The following is a 15,494-nucleotide window of genomic DNA, read 5'->3' as shown; positions in this document are numbered from 1 at the left end:
CTTAGCTCAAAGGACTGCAACAGCACAAGCAGGAACAGCTGAAAAGGCAACAAATGGAGCAAATTCAAAGGCTAATGGAAGAACAACAGAAACTACTTTCAATGGTCTCTGAGCAACAAACACATACTGGTAAGGGGACATGCTGAAATTGTCTTTACAACTGTAGCATGGTTAAAACAGACAGAAATAGATAAGGTTTCTTATGCCTGGACAGTGCTAAAATACATAAACATTGCTTAGTTAAATAGTTATTTGGTCAGGAATTCTTGTATCAAATCAGAATTGGTACCAGGGGCTGCTTTCCATGTTTCAGCTTCCCAATAAGGATCTGTCCTTGCAAGTTCCTCTTGCATCTATAAAATTAGTATTTATTGGGATGTTGCTCAAGCTCTGAGACAGACTTCATTTGGGTGCTGCTAATGTTTGCAGGTCATTTTCTTTTGCTTGTATAAACTGACATGCCCAAGTTGCATTTTAAGGACAGAATGAACATTGTGGGATTTCACTGGTGCTGGGAAATCATATTGTTTAGAATAGTTTTCTTTAATCTTAAACCCACCATGCTGAGCACAGTCCATAAGCCATTTTTTGTGGCCTGCCAGTGGTCTGACATCTCCTCTTGCCCCTTTTTTGTGTTTGCAAGGCCAGATAGGCAGCAAAAACAGGAGGCTTACTGAGCCCTTAGTGGGCCACTGCATAACTGGTGATTGTGCTTAGCTCAGTGGGTCACAAGATACACCAATCTGTTCTAAAAAGAGATGCAATACTCATGATGACAATATTGACTACTGACAAGAAATGGAAGGTTCTAGTTATTTTGATGAGCTTCTTGATCACAGATGAAGTAAACAAATAGTGGAATATACAGTGGATATTACAAAATCCTCAACCAGAAGTTTTGCAGTTGTTTCTTATCCATCTTTTGCTACATGGATAGTTGGCAACAGCATGCCTAAAGCATTGCGAGGTTTCAGGCTTTCTTGATAATGGTTCTAAAAATCATGTTACTGGCAGAATACATAAAGACAGGAAAAACCACACCCTTTCTGCTATTTCTCTACAAATATCCTCTGCTATGGTTTTCTGTTTAACTGTAAGGCTTTCGTGTAATGGAAGATTGTTTGAGTCAAAGATGTGATCATCCATCTCACTCGCCTCCTGTGCCGTCTCTTCCACCACATCGCAATGGAGACAGTGTTTATTGGAACAGTGGGCCTTGCATTCCTTCTCCTGTTGAACAAAAGGATTCTCTTCAAAAATCCAAGAATGGCCAAATATTGAAGGGAACCATCTCTGCAGATCCTTTTTGTGAGAGAGAGGCTTTCAAAATGCAGAATGAATTGAAGGTTGAAGATCAAAGTGACATTTCAGGTAAAACATTCATCTAACTAAACTAATTATTAATATTGCCTGTATGAATACTAATATCAGAGGTTTTTGTAAAGGTTGCTGAGAACATATAAATATTGAGGTCCAGAAATGCTCTTGCGGATGCTGAGCATGTTCTTTAATTCTGGTGAGATGCTGCTTTTTCTCCAGAGTTTCAAGCAGTGCAAAGGAATCTTCCAGACCTACCACTGAATATCAGTGGTAGATCATACAGTGGAACCTCGGGTTGTGAATGTGATCCGTGTGGGAGGCACGCTCGCAACCTGCAGTGTTGCGTCTGTGTGTGACACAATTTGGGGCTTCTGTGCATGTGCAAAGAACGATTTAGCGCTTCTGCGCATGTACGAGCACCAAAACCCAGAAGTAACCTGTTCCGGTACTTCCAGGTTTGGCGCGTCCATAACCCGAAAACGCGCAACCCACACCTTTCGCATGACTGCATTTTGCTTCTTTCTGAGCCTTTTCAAGGCTCTGCATAAGGCGTAGGAAATCTATTCCACTCCTAGCTCTGTAGTGCTAAGAGCTGAGGAGGAGATGGACTTTCCCCCCAGTAGCACTGGGCCTCAGAGAAGCTCAGAGCACCTTTGATGCTCATAGTGGTAACACAGAATAAGACACTGCCTGTCCTCCTTGGAGGGGGGGTGGGTGAGTATCAGTCCATTAGCGAGCAATTATTTGGTTGGCTATTAAGGACAATCAGATTTTTAAGATCACTTTAATACTACTTTTCAGCCATCTTCTGTAATAGTAGTAGTAGTAGTAGTAGTACCGTAAATGCATTGGGCACAATTCATTCATGCTATGGACACAGAAGGCCCAACAGGGCTCAGCAATAACCTCGCCCCAGGTTACAGGCAGTAACATGGACTTTAAAGGGAAGGGGAAATTTTTGTAGGATAGACGTATTCTAAGCAAATACATAAAATCATTGGTAAGCATGGAGGCAGAGGATATGATTATATTGAACCCTGTTAGGTTTCCTGATTACACCTATAACATTTAAAGTGGTGCAGTTCGTATGTTCACATCATGAGCTCAGAAATATTTTAAATAGCCCTGTAAAGTAAATATTGCACATGGGGTGGGGGCTAAAGTTAGGAGAATTAATGGTATATATCAGACCATCTATTGAGTTGGAGGGTGAGCTGAGCTGAGATTTAACTTTCTGGATCATAATTGTAGCTACTGAGCTACACCAAATACCTTCACTCAGTTAGAGATGAAACACATTGTTGTTTTGTATAGGGGATCATAGCGTGAAGAACTTTATTCATTAAAAGAGCTTCTGGGTTTGCAGTTGTTGTAAAGATATGGCTGAAAGATAAATTGACTGGCTAGACAATGACAAAGGGACTGATTAAAATTCAGTTCCAGGTTCCTGCTGCAATTGTGACACAAGTGTATGTAGGCAGGTGTAACTTTCGGGACTGATGCCTGAGTTTGCTTATTTTCCTCATAATTCCCTGTGTTTTCCTTTTGTTGTGTTTGAATTGTAAGCATGTGGGCAGGGACTGTTTTTATTTTATTTCTGTGCCAAGGCATCTTACATATATACAAAAAATAAACTTTAAACTACAATATCCCTACAATACAGTACAACATATATGTCTGTGTTCTTATGTAAGCTACTCTAATGTCTGCTCAACTTAGAAGTTGAGAAAAAAATCTTAAATATTAGTGAGCTAGTAAACTGGTACTTTGAGTAGAAACTGGCTAGCTGATCAGCTGCACTGCTTTTTGCAGCAGATAGTTCAAGAGGCCTTCTGTGTCTTGAATAAGGACTTGATCAAACAAAGAAAAGCAAGGTTTGTAACTTGAATGAAGGGTGGGCGGGCGGGGGGGCTTATCTCCTCTGGCTTCATGCCAGCTGATTGAAATGTCAAGTTTTTTCTTTATTTTGCAGGAGAAAATAGTCAGATTCTGGAGCAAAATCTACTTGGACATGCAGATGGTGACATTAGTTGTAAAAGCACCAGGGATGCAGAGACCTCTGAAAGCCGGACTGGAGGGAAGTGCTTGGAAACACCCAATGCTGAGGAAAGGTGAGTTTGTATGCAAAATGGCCTTGATACCCAGTGAACAACCCCCCACTTCCCAAAAAAGAAACCCAGTTGTGAAGGTAGAAAATGAGCAGTGGCTACCCAGTGCATTGCACAGTGTCATATGTACAATGACCTGAAAGCTGGACAGAAGTTGTGGGTGTATGCTTCTTCTCTGCGAGTCAGGAGCACACTGCACAAGATTTCTGTCCCCTTGAGACCAAGGTAGCTAACCTGGAGAAAACGAAAGAAGCCTTCGAGACATAGTTGAGGTGTCTTATTATCAGGGTCCTCTTCTGTTATGGGGAATGAGGGTCTTTGGGGAAGGAAGTTGTCACTCTGAGAAAGAGAGACATAATTCCTTTTAATAATAATAATAGTAATAGTAATAATTTATTATTTGTACCCCGCCCATCTGGCTGGGTTTCCCCAGCCACTCTAGGCGGCTTCCAACAAAGATTAAAAATACATTAAAATGTCACACATTAAAAACTTCCCTGAACAGGGCTGCCTTCAGATGTCTTCTAAATGTCAGGTAGTTGTTTATCTCTTTGACATCTGATGGGAGAGCGTTCCACAGGGCAGGCACCACTACTGAGAAAGCCCTCTGCCTGGTTCCCTGTAGCTTTGCTACTCGCAGTGAGGGAACCACCAGAAGGCCCTTGGCGCTGGACCTCAGTGTCTGGGCAGAATGATGGGGGTGGAGACGCTGTTTCAGGTATACTGGGCCGAGGCCGTTTAGGGCTTTAAAAGTCAACACCAACACTTTAAAGGGATCCATTCCTTTGTGATGAACCAATATCCTGTATTTTATAAGATCTGACAATAAAATGTGAGTCTCTTGCAATAGACCTGTTGCTGCTAGTATTCAAGAAAGAAAACAGACATTTGAAGAGTTCCTAGAAGAACAGATACGACTAGAAGAACAACGGCTGAGCCAAAAAGGAAATAAAAAGGTTAGTAATTAGAAATGCTTCTTGCAGCGATATATAAAATGTATAACAACTGTGAGAATAAGTTCCTGCTTCAATTATGGTTTCACTCTTGTAGGTGCAACACATGAAATTCCAGACTTCCCAAAAAGTTTTATATGAGTACTTTGATAGAGGAAGCAAAACACATAAATAGAAATATAAGAAAATGAAAAGGTCTTTTTGTTTTTGATTTTTAGGATTCTGAAAGATCAACATTCCAGACACCAGTTGCAAAACGACCCTTTCTAAAACGAGGTGAAGGTTTAAGAAGGTTTGCTGGTGCAAAATCCAAAGCAGCTAATCAGAAAGAAAGCAAAGTAACTCCTCACCTTAATGCATCAGAAGTAAAAAACTTAGTTAAAGCAGACAAGCCACAGCTTCACCGGAAAACAGCCACTTCAAATAAAGAACAAAATTCTGACAATTTTGTGTCTAAAAATAGTAATCAGAATGGTAAAATGAAGAAAGCTCCAGCTCTTCCCGCTCGAAAAACAGCAGTGCTCAGAACTTGTGCTGGGAAAGCCATCCCTTCATCTACAAGACGAAATCCCAGTGAAAGGAAATCTGGACAACTGAGAGAGTTTGCCAGGTCAGAAATAAATGGTGAAAGAGAAAAGAATAAAGATAATATAATGGCACTTGCAAAGCTGGATGAAATTGGCTGCGAGTTACCCAAAGAAAAGTATGCACAACCAGCACAAGTGACCAAACATCTTACAAATTCCTCTGAAAAAGACCTAGACCTCTCTTTTGAACTTTCTTTCCAGAAGAAATTGGAAAACTGGGATATTGAAAAGGAAAAAGAGGAAATTGAATTGGATGAATTTTTGTTTCTAGAGCAGGCTGCTGATGAAATCTCCTTTGCCAGCAATTCCTCACTTATTGTAAGGATCTTGGATCAAGGCCAGCAGATTTCTACAGGGCGCAGACTGTCTTCTACTCCCGTTAAATCAAGGCAGCAACAACAGCAGATAAATGTGCAGGACGCTACAGCTGTAGAGAACAGAAATGGAGACGCATGTGTTTCCCAACCAGCAAACAATGAGAAGGACAGAGGGATGATCACTGAATCCCAGGCATCTGAAATGCTGAAGGATCATCAAAATAAAATTGACAGTAAAATGCTTCAGGCTTTCCCCACTGAGTTTCAAGGTTTTGGTGACACTGAGTGGGACGAAGATAAATCTGGTGAAAGTAGTGATGTGACTTTGGGGTCTGAGGAGGAATTTGAGACTACCATAAAGCCTGCTGAGAGAGCTAAAAAGTGTGATTTGAGTCATAGAGGTGACAGTCCTGAATTTTCAGAGTACAAAGAAGGCACAAATAGAGATGCCAGCCTTGGCTTACTGGAAAAAAATGTTGGTAGTATCCAGTGTAGCAAGATAAACAAGGGTTCTGAATTTCAAACTGTGTGTTGTGCAAATGGAAATCAAGTTGATTTTGATGACGAAACATCGTGGACGGACTTTGACGAGAATGGGAGTCGGTGTACCCAAGTACCAAATGATGACTTGGTTATTAAAGGACCATTGTCCCCTGACTGTTCAGCTACAAATGAGGCATTTTTTCCAGATAAAAGGATCAAGAGGAAGATTGCCGTAGCAAAGAAAGGGGATGTTCTGGCCAGGCAAAGTTCGGCAGACAGTGAAGCAATTGCACCCCCAACAGATCTGATGCTGAAGCTCTTTCCTTCTCTGAGGCCCAAACAGAAGGTAGAGGCACAGCAAAGACATGATGCCAAACCCAATGTGTCTCAGGAAGAATCAGGAGGTAAGCAAGAGGGATAAATGAATATTGAATTGAGCATAATAATCAGTCCCAAAAATCTCCTCAATAGCAGGAGTAATCTTCAAAGCCTATATCCCTCTGTCCTGCTTTTCAGCTTGCATTCTCAGTGTTTTAGATTCTTCAACAAATTGCCAAGCAATTTATTGGAGCCAATTTGCTTTTCAGACTGGTTTCTATTGTAATGGCTACAATTTTATGTGTTTTAAGCCCATTTATTTCATCCAGTCTTACAGCGACTCACTCATAGTTTCAGTCTGGATATGTATGCGTAAAAGCTGACCTGGAAGTCAGCAGAGTTGGCTTTAAAACTCCTATAAAGATGGCAAAGATCAGAGAGGGTGGGAAACTGGTAAAACGTTACCACACAACAGTATGGTGCATACATTGACATTTGTGCATCAAACATTGTGCACCTGTTCTTTGTCAGGAGACACGGCTCGTTCCCAGCTATTGAGAGAGAAACTTGTTGAATTGGAAGTTGAAATTGAACGGTTTAGGGAAGAAAATGCGTCCCTCACAAAACTTCGAGAAGAGCGTGAGAAGGCTTTGGAGAAGTTCAGGTAACTTAAAGAGCCTGTCTGATTTCTATCCTGTTGGTGCAAAGTTGATTTAACCTAGAGCAGGCTTGCCACTTAGGACCCACCTGCCATCTATGGCAGCCCATTCATTTAAAATAAATCCATCCTTTCCTGTTAAAAAGCTCAAGGTGGCTAACAATGTATAAACAATAAATGAAACCCACATTACTAGAAGCAGCAAGAAACAAAAAGATAAAAGGCAGCTATTGAAAACAAGTGCATATTCTCAAGTGATAAAAACATTTCAATGCAGCTAATTACAATACAGTCTGGTGCAGAAGCTTAAAATGCCCCCCCCCAAAAAAACCCCTCCAATAAGCAGGAAGGAAGGTTCTAATGAAGTGATGGAAAGAGTTTTCTTTGAGAGGGTCTTTCATAACCTGGGTGGAGGCCACTGAAATGGTTATGAATAGTATGCCTGGTTCTACTAGGGCCCTCTTTTGGGTGCCAACTAAGTATAGTTCAGGGGAATGCACAAGAGAGCTTAAGATATTAACAGACGAGTGGGTACATACAGGACTAGGTTTCCCTTCAGTTATCCTGGTCCCAAACCATGAAGGGCTTTAAATTCGCCACTAGCAATTGGAACAAGATACAAGCTGGAAGCCAGGGCAGTTGTTTCAATAAGAGAGTCACATACTCTGATGAACCACTGAGCTGCCATGTTTTGTACCAGTTACAGGTTTCTGGACTTTCTTAATAATGAGGCCCTATGCAGAAGGCATAGTAGCCCAGCTGTACAGCATGTGTTTAAAATGGCATGCAGGACAATGTGCAAGCCAGTGGGACCCATAGAACAGGGGCAGAATAGTACCTAGAAGTACCTTCCCTTAATATTAAATCTCAAAGCACTGACATCTAGATAACAGTTGATAACAATGCAATTGACTAATTCAGCTGCCAGATGACAGAGACAATGCATCATACAGGGCTAATTAATTTAGTAGTTTGCAAACAATAAACTATGCAGCTATTTTACTGGGCATTTGGAAATTACCTAATTTGCTAATCAAGAAATATTGTGGAGTTTCTGAAGATATGGCCTATTGGTTTACTGGGATTTATGTAGAGAGCCAAGAAGGATGACCTAAGAAAGCTTGAGGTCTGTTACAGCAACAGTGCCTGGTGGTTGTGTTCTAGGAGAGCTATTTAAATGGGGTGGCTTGTGGAGCTAACAATCCTAAGTTATAATGTTATCAATAAAACATACAATTTTTCAAGGAGCAGCATTTTTTGCTGTTCTGAAATAATTACTGTAAATTTTCAGGAAAGAAGTTGCTGACTTTGAACAACAGAAAGCCAAAGAGCTCTCTCGAATAGAAGAATTTAAAAAAGAAGAAACAAGAAAGCTGCAAAAAGAACGTAAAGTTTTTGAGAAGTATGCACAGGCAGCTAGAGCTATTCCAGATAAAAAGGAACGGGATGAAATTCAGGTATGAATGCAAGTGAAAGCCTATATGGTTACTTTGATTGGGATCAGATTTACTGGTTGTTGATTTAAGGTGAAGAATGTCCACTGAGTAATTTTATTACAGGTATTGCATTTATTACTGCAGTGTAAAGTGATTTGTCTTTTTCTTCAGTTTGTGTATTTTAACATAGCAGAAAATGACCTGCTTGCATGTTGTTTTCTCAAGGCTTTGAAGCAGCAAATGGCAACCTTGCAGGAAGATTTAAAAAGAAGAGAGACAAAATGGTCAACAACCCATATTCGTCTTAGAGACCAGATAGAGGCCTTAACTAGGGAGAATGTGCAACTACGGGAAGAGATCAAAATTATGGAACGATTTCGTTTGGATGCTTGGAAGAGAAAAGAAGCGTCTATAAGCAAGAAGAAAACTGGCTGTGATAAGAAAGCAGAGTCAGCAGTAAGGTTTCTTTCCCCCTTCTTTTTTTTTATAAATAATTTTTATTAACAGACCAATCAAATCACATAAATTCCGAATTACAGAGCCTAATTTTAAATTTTTGTTGGGGATACCCATATTTCAAGTTCCGAAAGGGATCCAATCCTCTTGTTGCTGCTGCTTTAAAAGTCCACAAATCTGTCCAAATAATGTTCACAATTCTGGCCAATCCTTTCTTGCTGTTTTCCACATCTCTTCTAGTTGTTTTCATATATTTTTCCTTTCTCTTTGTCTTTGTGGCCTCTGATAGTCTCCATAAGTGGGTTGAAACAAATTTGTATTCCTGTATGGATTTTTCTGTTCGTCCAAGAGTCATATTTCAGACAGCTACCGTATTTCATCGCTTCCATAAAGAAAAACATTCTTGCTGTCTACTCGTTAACTTTTCACAGGTCTGTCACCTCTTTCTCAGTCCTCGAGGAGGTTCTGCCAGTAATCCAATATGAAAACAAAGCTTCCTCCTCCTGATCATAAATCTTTCGACAAGACCTGTCAAAATGGCGACTCCCTTTTTGTTGCTGCGCCATCAAAAGCCCTTGCTCTTTTCTCGATCTCACAAGCCAAACTTTTGGTAGTAAATCATTTCCACACAGTTTTTAATCATCCTGCTTAGGTTGGTTATGCGACGGTTCTTTTTGGGGAGGGGTTATTGGTTAATCACATAGAAGAAAAGGAAAAAAAGTCCCCCCCCCATCCAGTCCCGCTCTGGCATACTGAACCTGGTGTATTTTCTTCATGTTGTATTCCGTTAAATCCAACCCATCGCTCTCGTTTCAGAGAGGTCACTTCAGTTAGCAGTCTTCACTCCCGTTCTTCACTTGAAATATGTGCATTTGCTTCTTTTCCAATTATATATTTTGAGCTGATGCAGCCAGTGCACTATCAGAGACAGCGTCCGGGAGAGCCGGACCCCACCCGAGGGCTTTGTGCCTAGTGCCCTCACCCCCTTCTTTCGAATCCGGGGGTGAATTATGGACACAGCAGGAAGGCAGCGTTCCCCATTCCCTTGGGGCAACGAAGGGAGGCTGCAAACTCCCATATCAGCCTCTTAATTACCTCGTGTGTGTTGGAGAGATATTATTGTCGGCCATCTTCCAATGCGCCTCCTGGCGGCCCCCCTGTTTCTTTCCCCCTTCTGACACACTCACACTGGGAGACCCGGGTTCAAATCCCCACTCAGTCATGAAGCTCTCACTTTCTCTGCCTAACCTATTTCCCAGGGTTGCTGTGACAATAAGAGTTGCGTGGAGGAAAAATACACCTGAAACTTGCCTGAAAAGGATGAATTAAGGAAACACAAACTGCCCAGGCACCTTAGGTTGCACAAATTTGACTTACATTTGCGTACTCGTCATTATTGAGAGTCAGGCTGATGTTTTTGAGCCATTAGTCCAGGCATAGGCAAACTCCGGCCCTCCAGATGTTTGGGACTACAGTTCCCATCATCCCTAGCTAACAGGACCAGTGGTCAGGATGAGAATTGTAGTCCCAAACATCTGGAGGGCTGGAGTTTTCTATGCCTGCATTAGTCTGTCTCTTTTGGTAGGAGAGTTTTGTGTGTGCAGCTGTTAGGGTAGAATCATTAATGTGGGACTGTTGGGACAGAATTTTTCAACTTTTTATTTGACAAGCTGCCTTCATTTCTAAAGTGTTTGAGCGAGTATCCGGAGTCATGCGAGCACACCTTTCCTCCTTACTAGTGCTCCCCCAATCCAAATCTGCTCTGGAGGATTCCTCAACTGTTCAGGGCACATGTTGGCAGGTTGTGGGGAAAAGAGTGAGAAGTCCCCTTGGGTAGGTGGCCACTGTTGGCTTTCACTCTATATTATACATTACTGAACAGCTCTCAGGCACACAGTTCCAAGTATGATTAAGCAAAAGTGCATACATGTTGTAAACAGCTTCCTACCATATTGACTTTTGTTGCAAATAGCTTTGTGAGCTTAATTTTGAAAAGCGGTGTATAAATATGGTAAAATAATCACCTTTTACTTTTCGGGGAAAAGGTTTGTGTTCCTGAATATTATCATTGCAGCATTTTAACAAAAAAAATTCTCAATAGGCCCCTGCTTTACATTCCCCCCCCCCCAACAGCATTCTCCAGCTATATTGCAAAAAAACCAGACTCTGCCTTCAATTCCTCAAGCAGAAAAGAGCAGCAAGATGAATGGCAAAAGTGATCTGTCATCAGAAGGTAACTATACTTAGGATACAGTACCATTTCTAGTAAGCAGCAATATGACATTTTACATGCAAATCTGTATGTTACATACCTTGTCATTCTGACACTTCTGCTACCTCCAAAGACAACCCCCTGCTACTGGTATGTTTTACAGTAATTTACCCAGGAAGCAGTAATGCCACTGATAATATTTAGTGTGGGCCTCAAATGAAATAAAACATGAGGTAGCAGAAAATTAGAGAGGCATGTACCTACCTTCTCCCCATGTCCTAGGAAATATAAAATATTAGAATCATATTTTTATTCTTGTTTGAAATAGGAAGACCCTGTGCAAAATTTAAACTAGCAGCTGCACCTGAAGAGAGTTGCTTGAACAATGCTTTTGAAGATTCCTCCAAAGCATTTATGGCTGTAAGTAAAGTACAAGAATGTTGGCTCTTGGTTTCATAAGGCAGTCTAGGGCAGCATCAAGGAAGTAAGAAACCCCTGGGGAGGTTGCTATGTTAAATCTCCTCTTGCTCTTCTTGACTGTTCGTGCTGCTCCTTTGGTTGAGAAATAACCCAATTTTTATGGATCAAATTTATATTCAGTATAAAGGTATGCAAGGTTATAGATACTAAATTCTAGGCAAAACAGTGTTACATTCTCATTTAAAGAATGTAGGATACTGTAGTTGTATACAGTGGTACCTCAGGTTACATATGCTTCAGGTTACAGACTCTGCTAACCCAGAAATAGTGCTTCAGGTTAAGAACTTTGCTTCAGGATGAGAACAGAAATCGTGCTACGGCGGTGTGGCGGCAGCAGGAGGCCCCATTAGCTAAAGTGGTGCTTCAGGTTAAGAACAGTTTCAGGTTAAGTATGGACCTCCGGAACGAATTAAGTACTTAACCCGAGGTACCACTGTAATGGATTTTAGTCGCGTTTTGCTATTGGCATCTTTTCTCTATAGAACAGGAATAGAGCATGCCTTCAGGTGTAGTATTTTGTGGGATAAGCACAGTTTGGAAATTTAGGTTTGCACATTTAAACCATGGCAGACACGTCATTGTGGAAAGGGTCCTTTAATGGTAGTCTGAAGACTTCAGTAGAGTATTTCAGTTTACATGAATGAAGCTTCTCTTGTGGAGAAGTTCCCAATTTGTCACCATTTAATGCCCACAGTAATATGATTTGACTCTCAAGACAAATTTATACAGTTTTTCCCACCTCCCATTTCAGAATTTACCTGGTAATGGAACTGCTGAATCATCACCATCGCTAAGTACTGATTCATCAGACAGTGAAGATGAAATAGAGAGTGAAGCCAGTCATCCTGATGGAAAGGTAGTAAGTTGTGTTTTTTTTCTAGCGCATGGGTGGGGGAACCTGTGGCTCTCCAGATGCTGCTGGACTCAAACTTCCTTTGAGGCCAGCCAACATGGTCAAGTTCAATGGGAATTGTCATCAACATCAGGAGGACAGCAGGTTTCCCATCCCTGCTCTGAAGCGATTCCAGAAAGTAGTACCGGGAGAACATTGCTATGTAAAGGAAATGCTTGCTCTTTCTTGCCTCAGAAAGGATGACCAGTTCCATACCTGCACCACCTATGAAAGTGCAGTGCTGCTGCTGCTATGCTTGGGAGTCTTTTTGGATCTGAACTAGATGTTTATACCATTCTGCCTAATTTTCAGAATGGAGCCCAAAGAACGCAGGGAAAAATAGGTGGTAACTATTTGTGTATTTTTCATATTCATATACCACTTAACTACTATCGTATTTAAGCACTGTACAAGAAATAAAAAATCAGAAAAGGTAAAAATTGGTTAAAACCAGACATAAAGTCTTCTGGAATAAAAGTCTGGAAGTTGAGGGAGCTTCACCAAATTGGGCCTGCAATACTAAATGATTGGGCTGTCTTTAGGGTATCCTGGACCCATGTTGTCAAGGCCCTTGTAAATAAAGACAGTCTTCTCAATAAAGTTTTGCTATCTATACCAAGAGATTTATGCATGTTCCTCTCAACTAAGCTTTCATGCTGAATTTAGGTCCAGGCCCTATTATGCAGAAGAAACCAAATTGCCTACTTTTATACAGTCTTGCAACTGTTTCCCATGCATTTGCCTAATATTCAAGGTCAGGTCATGCTCAGCCACAGTTAATGGTTATGCCCCACAGCAAATGTGGGAATGAACCTCAGGCTTGTATGATCTTTCTCAGTGCACAGAGAAACGCTTGTGCTTATGTGAAGGCCTAACTCGAGAGTGATCTGCCTACAAAAAGGGGGTGGGATAGTTCTTTTGAGTGTGTGTGGCCCACTCATGTAAGCCCGCAATTAAATAAATAAGAAAAATCCTACATCAATTTCTGGGCCTCTGGATTCGTGAAGCATGCTCCATACTCTTGAATCTCTAAGGGCACCGTATTTAGAATTGGGAGGGATACTATCCCTTATTATCAGATAAGCTCTGTTTGGGTTTGCTTGTTTTGGCCTCTTCCCCTTTCTTATTCTCTGCTTGGCTTAGCCTGTAGAAGTTCACAGTCAGAATTGTTACGATATATGCTTTTATTTCACTTCTTTCAGGTTGAAAAGATTTTAAAAAATGGATCCCACCTGATTATTTTCCCCAATGGCACACGGAAAGAAGTGAGCTGTGATGGGAAGACTACAACTGTAACCTTCTTTAATGGGGATGTAAAGCAAGTTCTGGATGATCGGAGAGTGGTATGTATCCAGTAAGAAGTATGTGCCATTCAGATATGGACAGAAGGTTCTATTAATGCTAAATTTGTTAACTCTTCTCAACAGATATACTATTATGCAGATGCCAAGACTACGCACACCACCTACCCCACAGGCTTAGAGGTCCTCCATTTCTCAAATGGACAAATAGGTAAACGGAGACCTGGCTGTCTTGCTTGTAGCCGTTTAGGGAAGTTTTTATATTTAATGCTGTATTGTTTTTAACACTCGATTGGGAACCGCCCAGAGTGGCTGGGGAAACTCAGCCAGATGGGTGGGGTATAAATGTTTTATTATTGCACTGCTCTATAAATTGCTGTGTATTGATGGCACACCATTAAATTGCAAGAACTACTTACAAGGCGTATGAGTATTCTGACATGTGGTGTGCTCATTCATTCCTTGCAGAAAAGCATTTTCCAGATGGAAGGAAAGAGATTGTATTCCCTGATCAAACCATTAAGAATGTGTACACGGATGGGCGAGAAATGACCATTTTCCCTGATGGCACCATTGTCCGCACGCAGCAGTAAGATTTATTTTCATAAAACTATTTTAAGGGTTACGTTTGGACTGCATTTACTGCAGCCATATAGAAAAAGTAAAGGTAAAGGTACCCCTGACCATTAGGTCCAGTCACGGACTCTGGGGTTGCGGCGCTCATCGCGCTCTATAGGCAGAGGGAGCCAGCGTTTGTCCGCAGACACCTTCCAGGTCATGTGACGGTCTTTATGCTACCCTTACCCAGTCTGGCCAGCTTCTGGCGAACCAGGGCAGCACACGGAAATGCCGTTTACCTTCCCGCCAGAGCGGTACCTATTTATCTACTTGCACTTGATGTGCTTTTGAACTGCTAGGTTGGCAGGAGCTCACCCCGTTGCGGGGATTTGAACCGCCGACCTTCTGATCGGCAGGTCTTAGGCTCTGTGGTTTAACCCACAGCATCACCTACGTCCCATATAGAAAAAGTAGTGACACACATTAAGAATGCCCTTTGAGGAAACAAGACTGTGGAGGAAGAGAAAGGCTGTCAAGAACAAAATCTTCAGTGCTGACTGTGTTATGACGGTCTTCACGCCACCCAATCTGGCCAGCTTCAGGAATACAAGATGGGTGCCAGAGAACATGAAGCTGCTGGGCAGATGTCAAGATGATAATCTCAGCAATTTAAGTATACTTCCTGTGTAGGCTAAGATTTGTTGTGCTGAAAGTACACATTGGGAAGAACCCAAATGATGAGAGGCAGAGATGCTGCTTAAAGTTACGTTTTAAGTAGGAAGCTGTAGTAGGTATGGCAGTTAGACCAACAGAACAATTAGCTGCATTCTTAATTGTACCTCCAGCAGAATTTAGCTATAACGTAACATTGGTTTTAAAGGTTGCCTTTCTATTTTAAGGGATGGAAGTAAGGTTATCGAGTTCAGTAATGGCCAGCAGGAAGTGCATACAGCCCATTTCAAGAGACGGGAGTATCCAGACGGTACCGTTAAGACAATGTATGCTGATGGACGCCAAGAAACGCAGTATGCTTCGGGTCGAGTTAGAGTTAAAGATAAGGATGGTGAGATTATTGTGGACACCATCCTCTAAAAGTTCATATTTTGTTCAGGTCTTAATATTTATCCATGTTTTCTCTTCTCAGAAAATGTTTGTAAAGGTTGTACATAGTAAAAATGTTTTGTCAATAAACTTGTTTTTAAAGATTAAGGCTACTCCTACTCACACAAGTCCTAATATGTAAATAGCAATACATTTCAAAAATGACACTTAAAACTTTCTGTTTCTTGTTTTCGGACAACAACTTGTTGCCAAAGCAGGTTACAACCATTTTGAAGCAATCATACACACTTTGTTCCTTTTTACAGTAAGCCCACATCTTACATTTATTTAACCTAATAAACCAACACAAGCAA

The 15,494-nt window shown here is 41.3% G+C and overlaps 1 protein-coding gene across 6 annotated transcripts in view; it reads left to right on the top strand.

The window, feature by feature from the left end:
* Nucleotides 1–15,288, top strand: part of CENPJ (centromere protein J) — a 209,777-nt gene extending 194,489 nt beyond the window's left edge. For 3 of the 6 annotated variants that reach the window (XM_053385812.1, XM_053385813.1, XM_053385814.1), the window contains exons 3-17: nucleotides 6–129; nucleotides 1,099–1,371; nucleotides 3,293–3,431; nucleotides 4,279–4,384; nucleotides 4,600–6,172; nucleotides 6,618–6,750; nucleotides 8,036–8,201; nucleotides 8,406–8,636; nucleotides 10,770–10,869; nucleotides 11,177–11,268; nucleotides 12,080–12,184; nucleotides 13,423–13,563; nucleotides 13,648–13,732; nucleotides 13,990–14,110; nucleotides 14,979–15,288. In XM_053385812.1, coding sequence (XP_053241787.1) covers nucleotides 6–129; nucleotides 1,099–1,371; nucleotides 3,293–3,431; nucleotides 4,279–4,384; nucleotides 4,600–6,172; nucleotides 6,618–6,750; nucleotides 8,036–8,201; nucleotides 8,406–8,636; nucleotides 10,770–10,869; nucleotides 11,177–11,268; nucleotides 12,080–12,184; nucleotides 13,423–13,563; nucleotides 13,648–13,732; nucleotides 13,990–14,110; nucleotides 14,979–15,171 — 3,582 coding nt within the window. In that variant the 3' untranslated portion in view covers nucleotides 15,172–15,288. The remainder of the gene's footprint in view (nucleotides 1–5; nucleotides 130–1,098; nucleotides 1,372–3,292; nucleotides 3,432–4,278; nucleotides 4,385–4,599; nucleotides 6,173–6,617; nucleotides 6,751–8,035; nucleotides 8,202–8,405; nucleotides 8,637–10,769; nucleotides 10,870–11,176; nucleotides 11,269–12,079; nucleotides 12,185–13,422; nucleotides 13,564–13,647; nucleotides 13,733–13,989; nucleotides 14,111–14,978) is intronic. The other 3 variants (XM_053385817.1, XM_053385815.1, XM_053385816.1) reach the window with 3 other exon arrangements.
* Nucleotides 15,289–15,494: the final 206 nt, after the last annotated feature.

Source organism: Podarcis raffonei, chromosome 4, assembly GCF_027172205.1.
Source record: "Podarcis raffonei isolate rPodRaf1 chromosome 4, rPodRaf1.pri, whole genome shotgun sequence".
Taxonomy (NCBI): Eukaryota; Metazoa; Chordata; class Lepidosauria; order Squamata; family Lacertidae; genus Podarcis; species Podarcis raffonei.
Note: the sequence above shows the minus strand (reverse complement) of the source record. Positions and strands in the feature narration are given on the sequence as shown.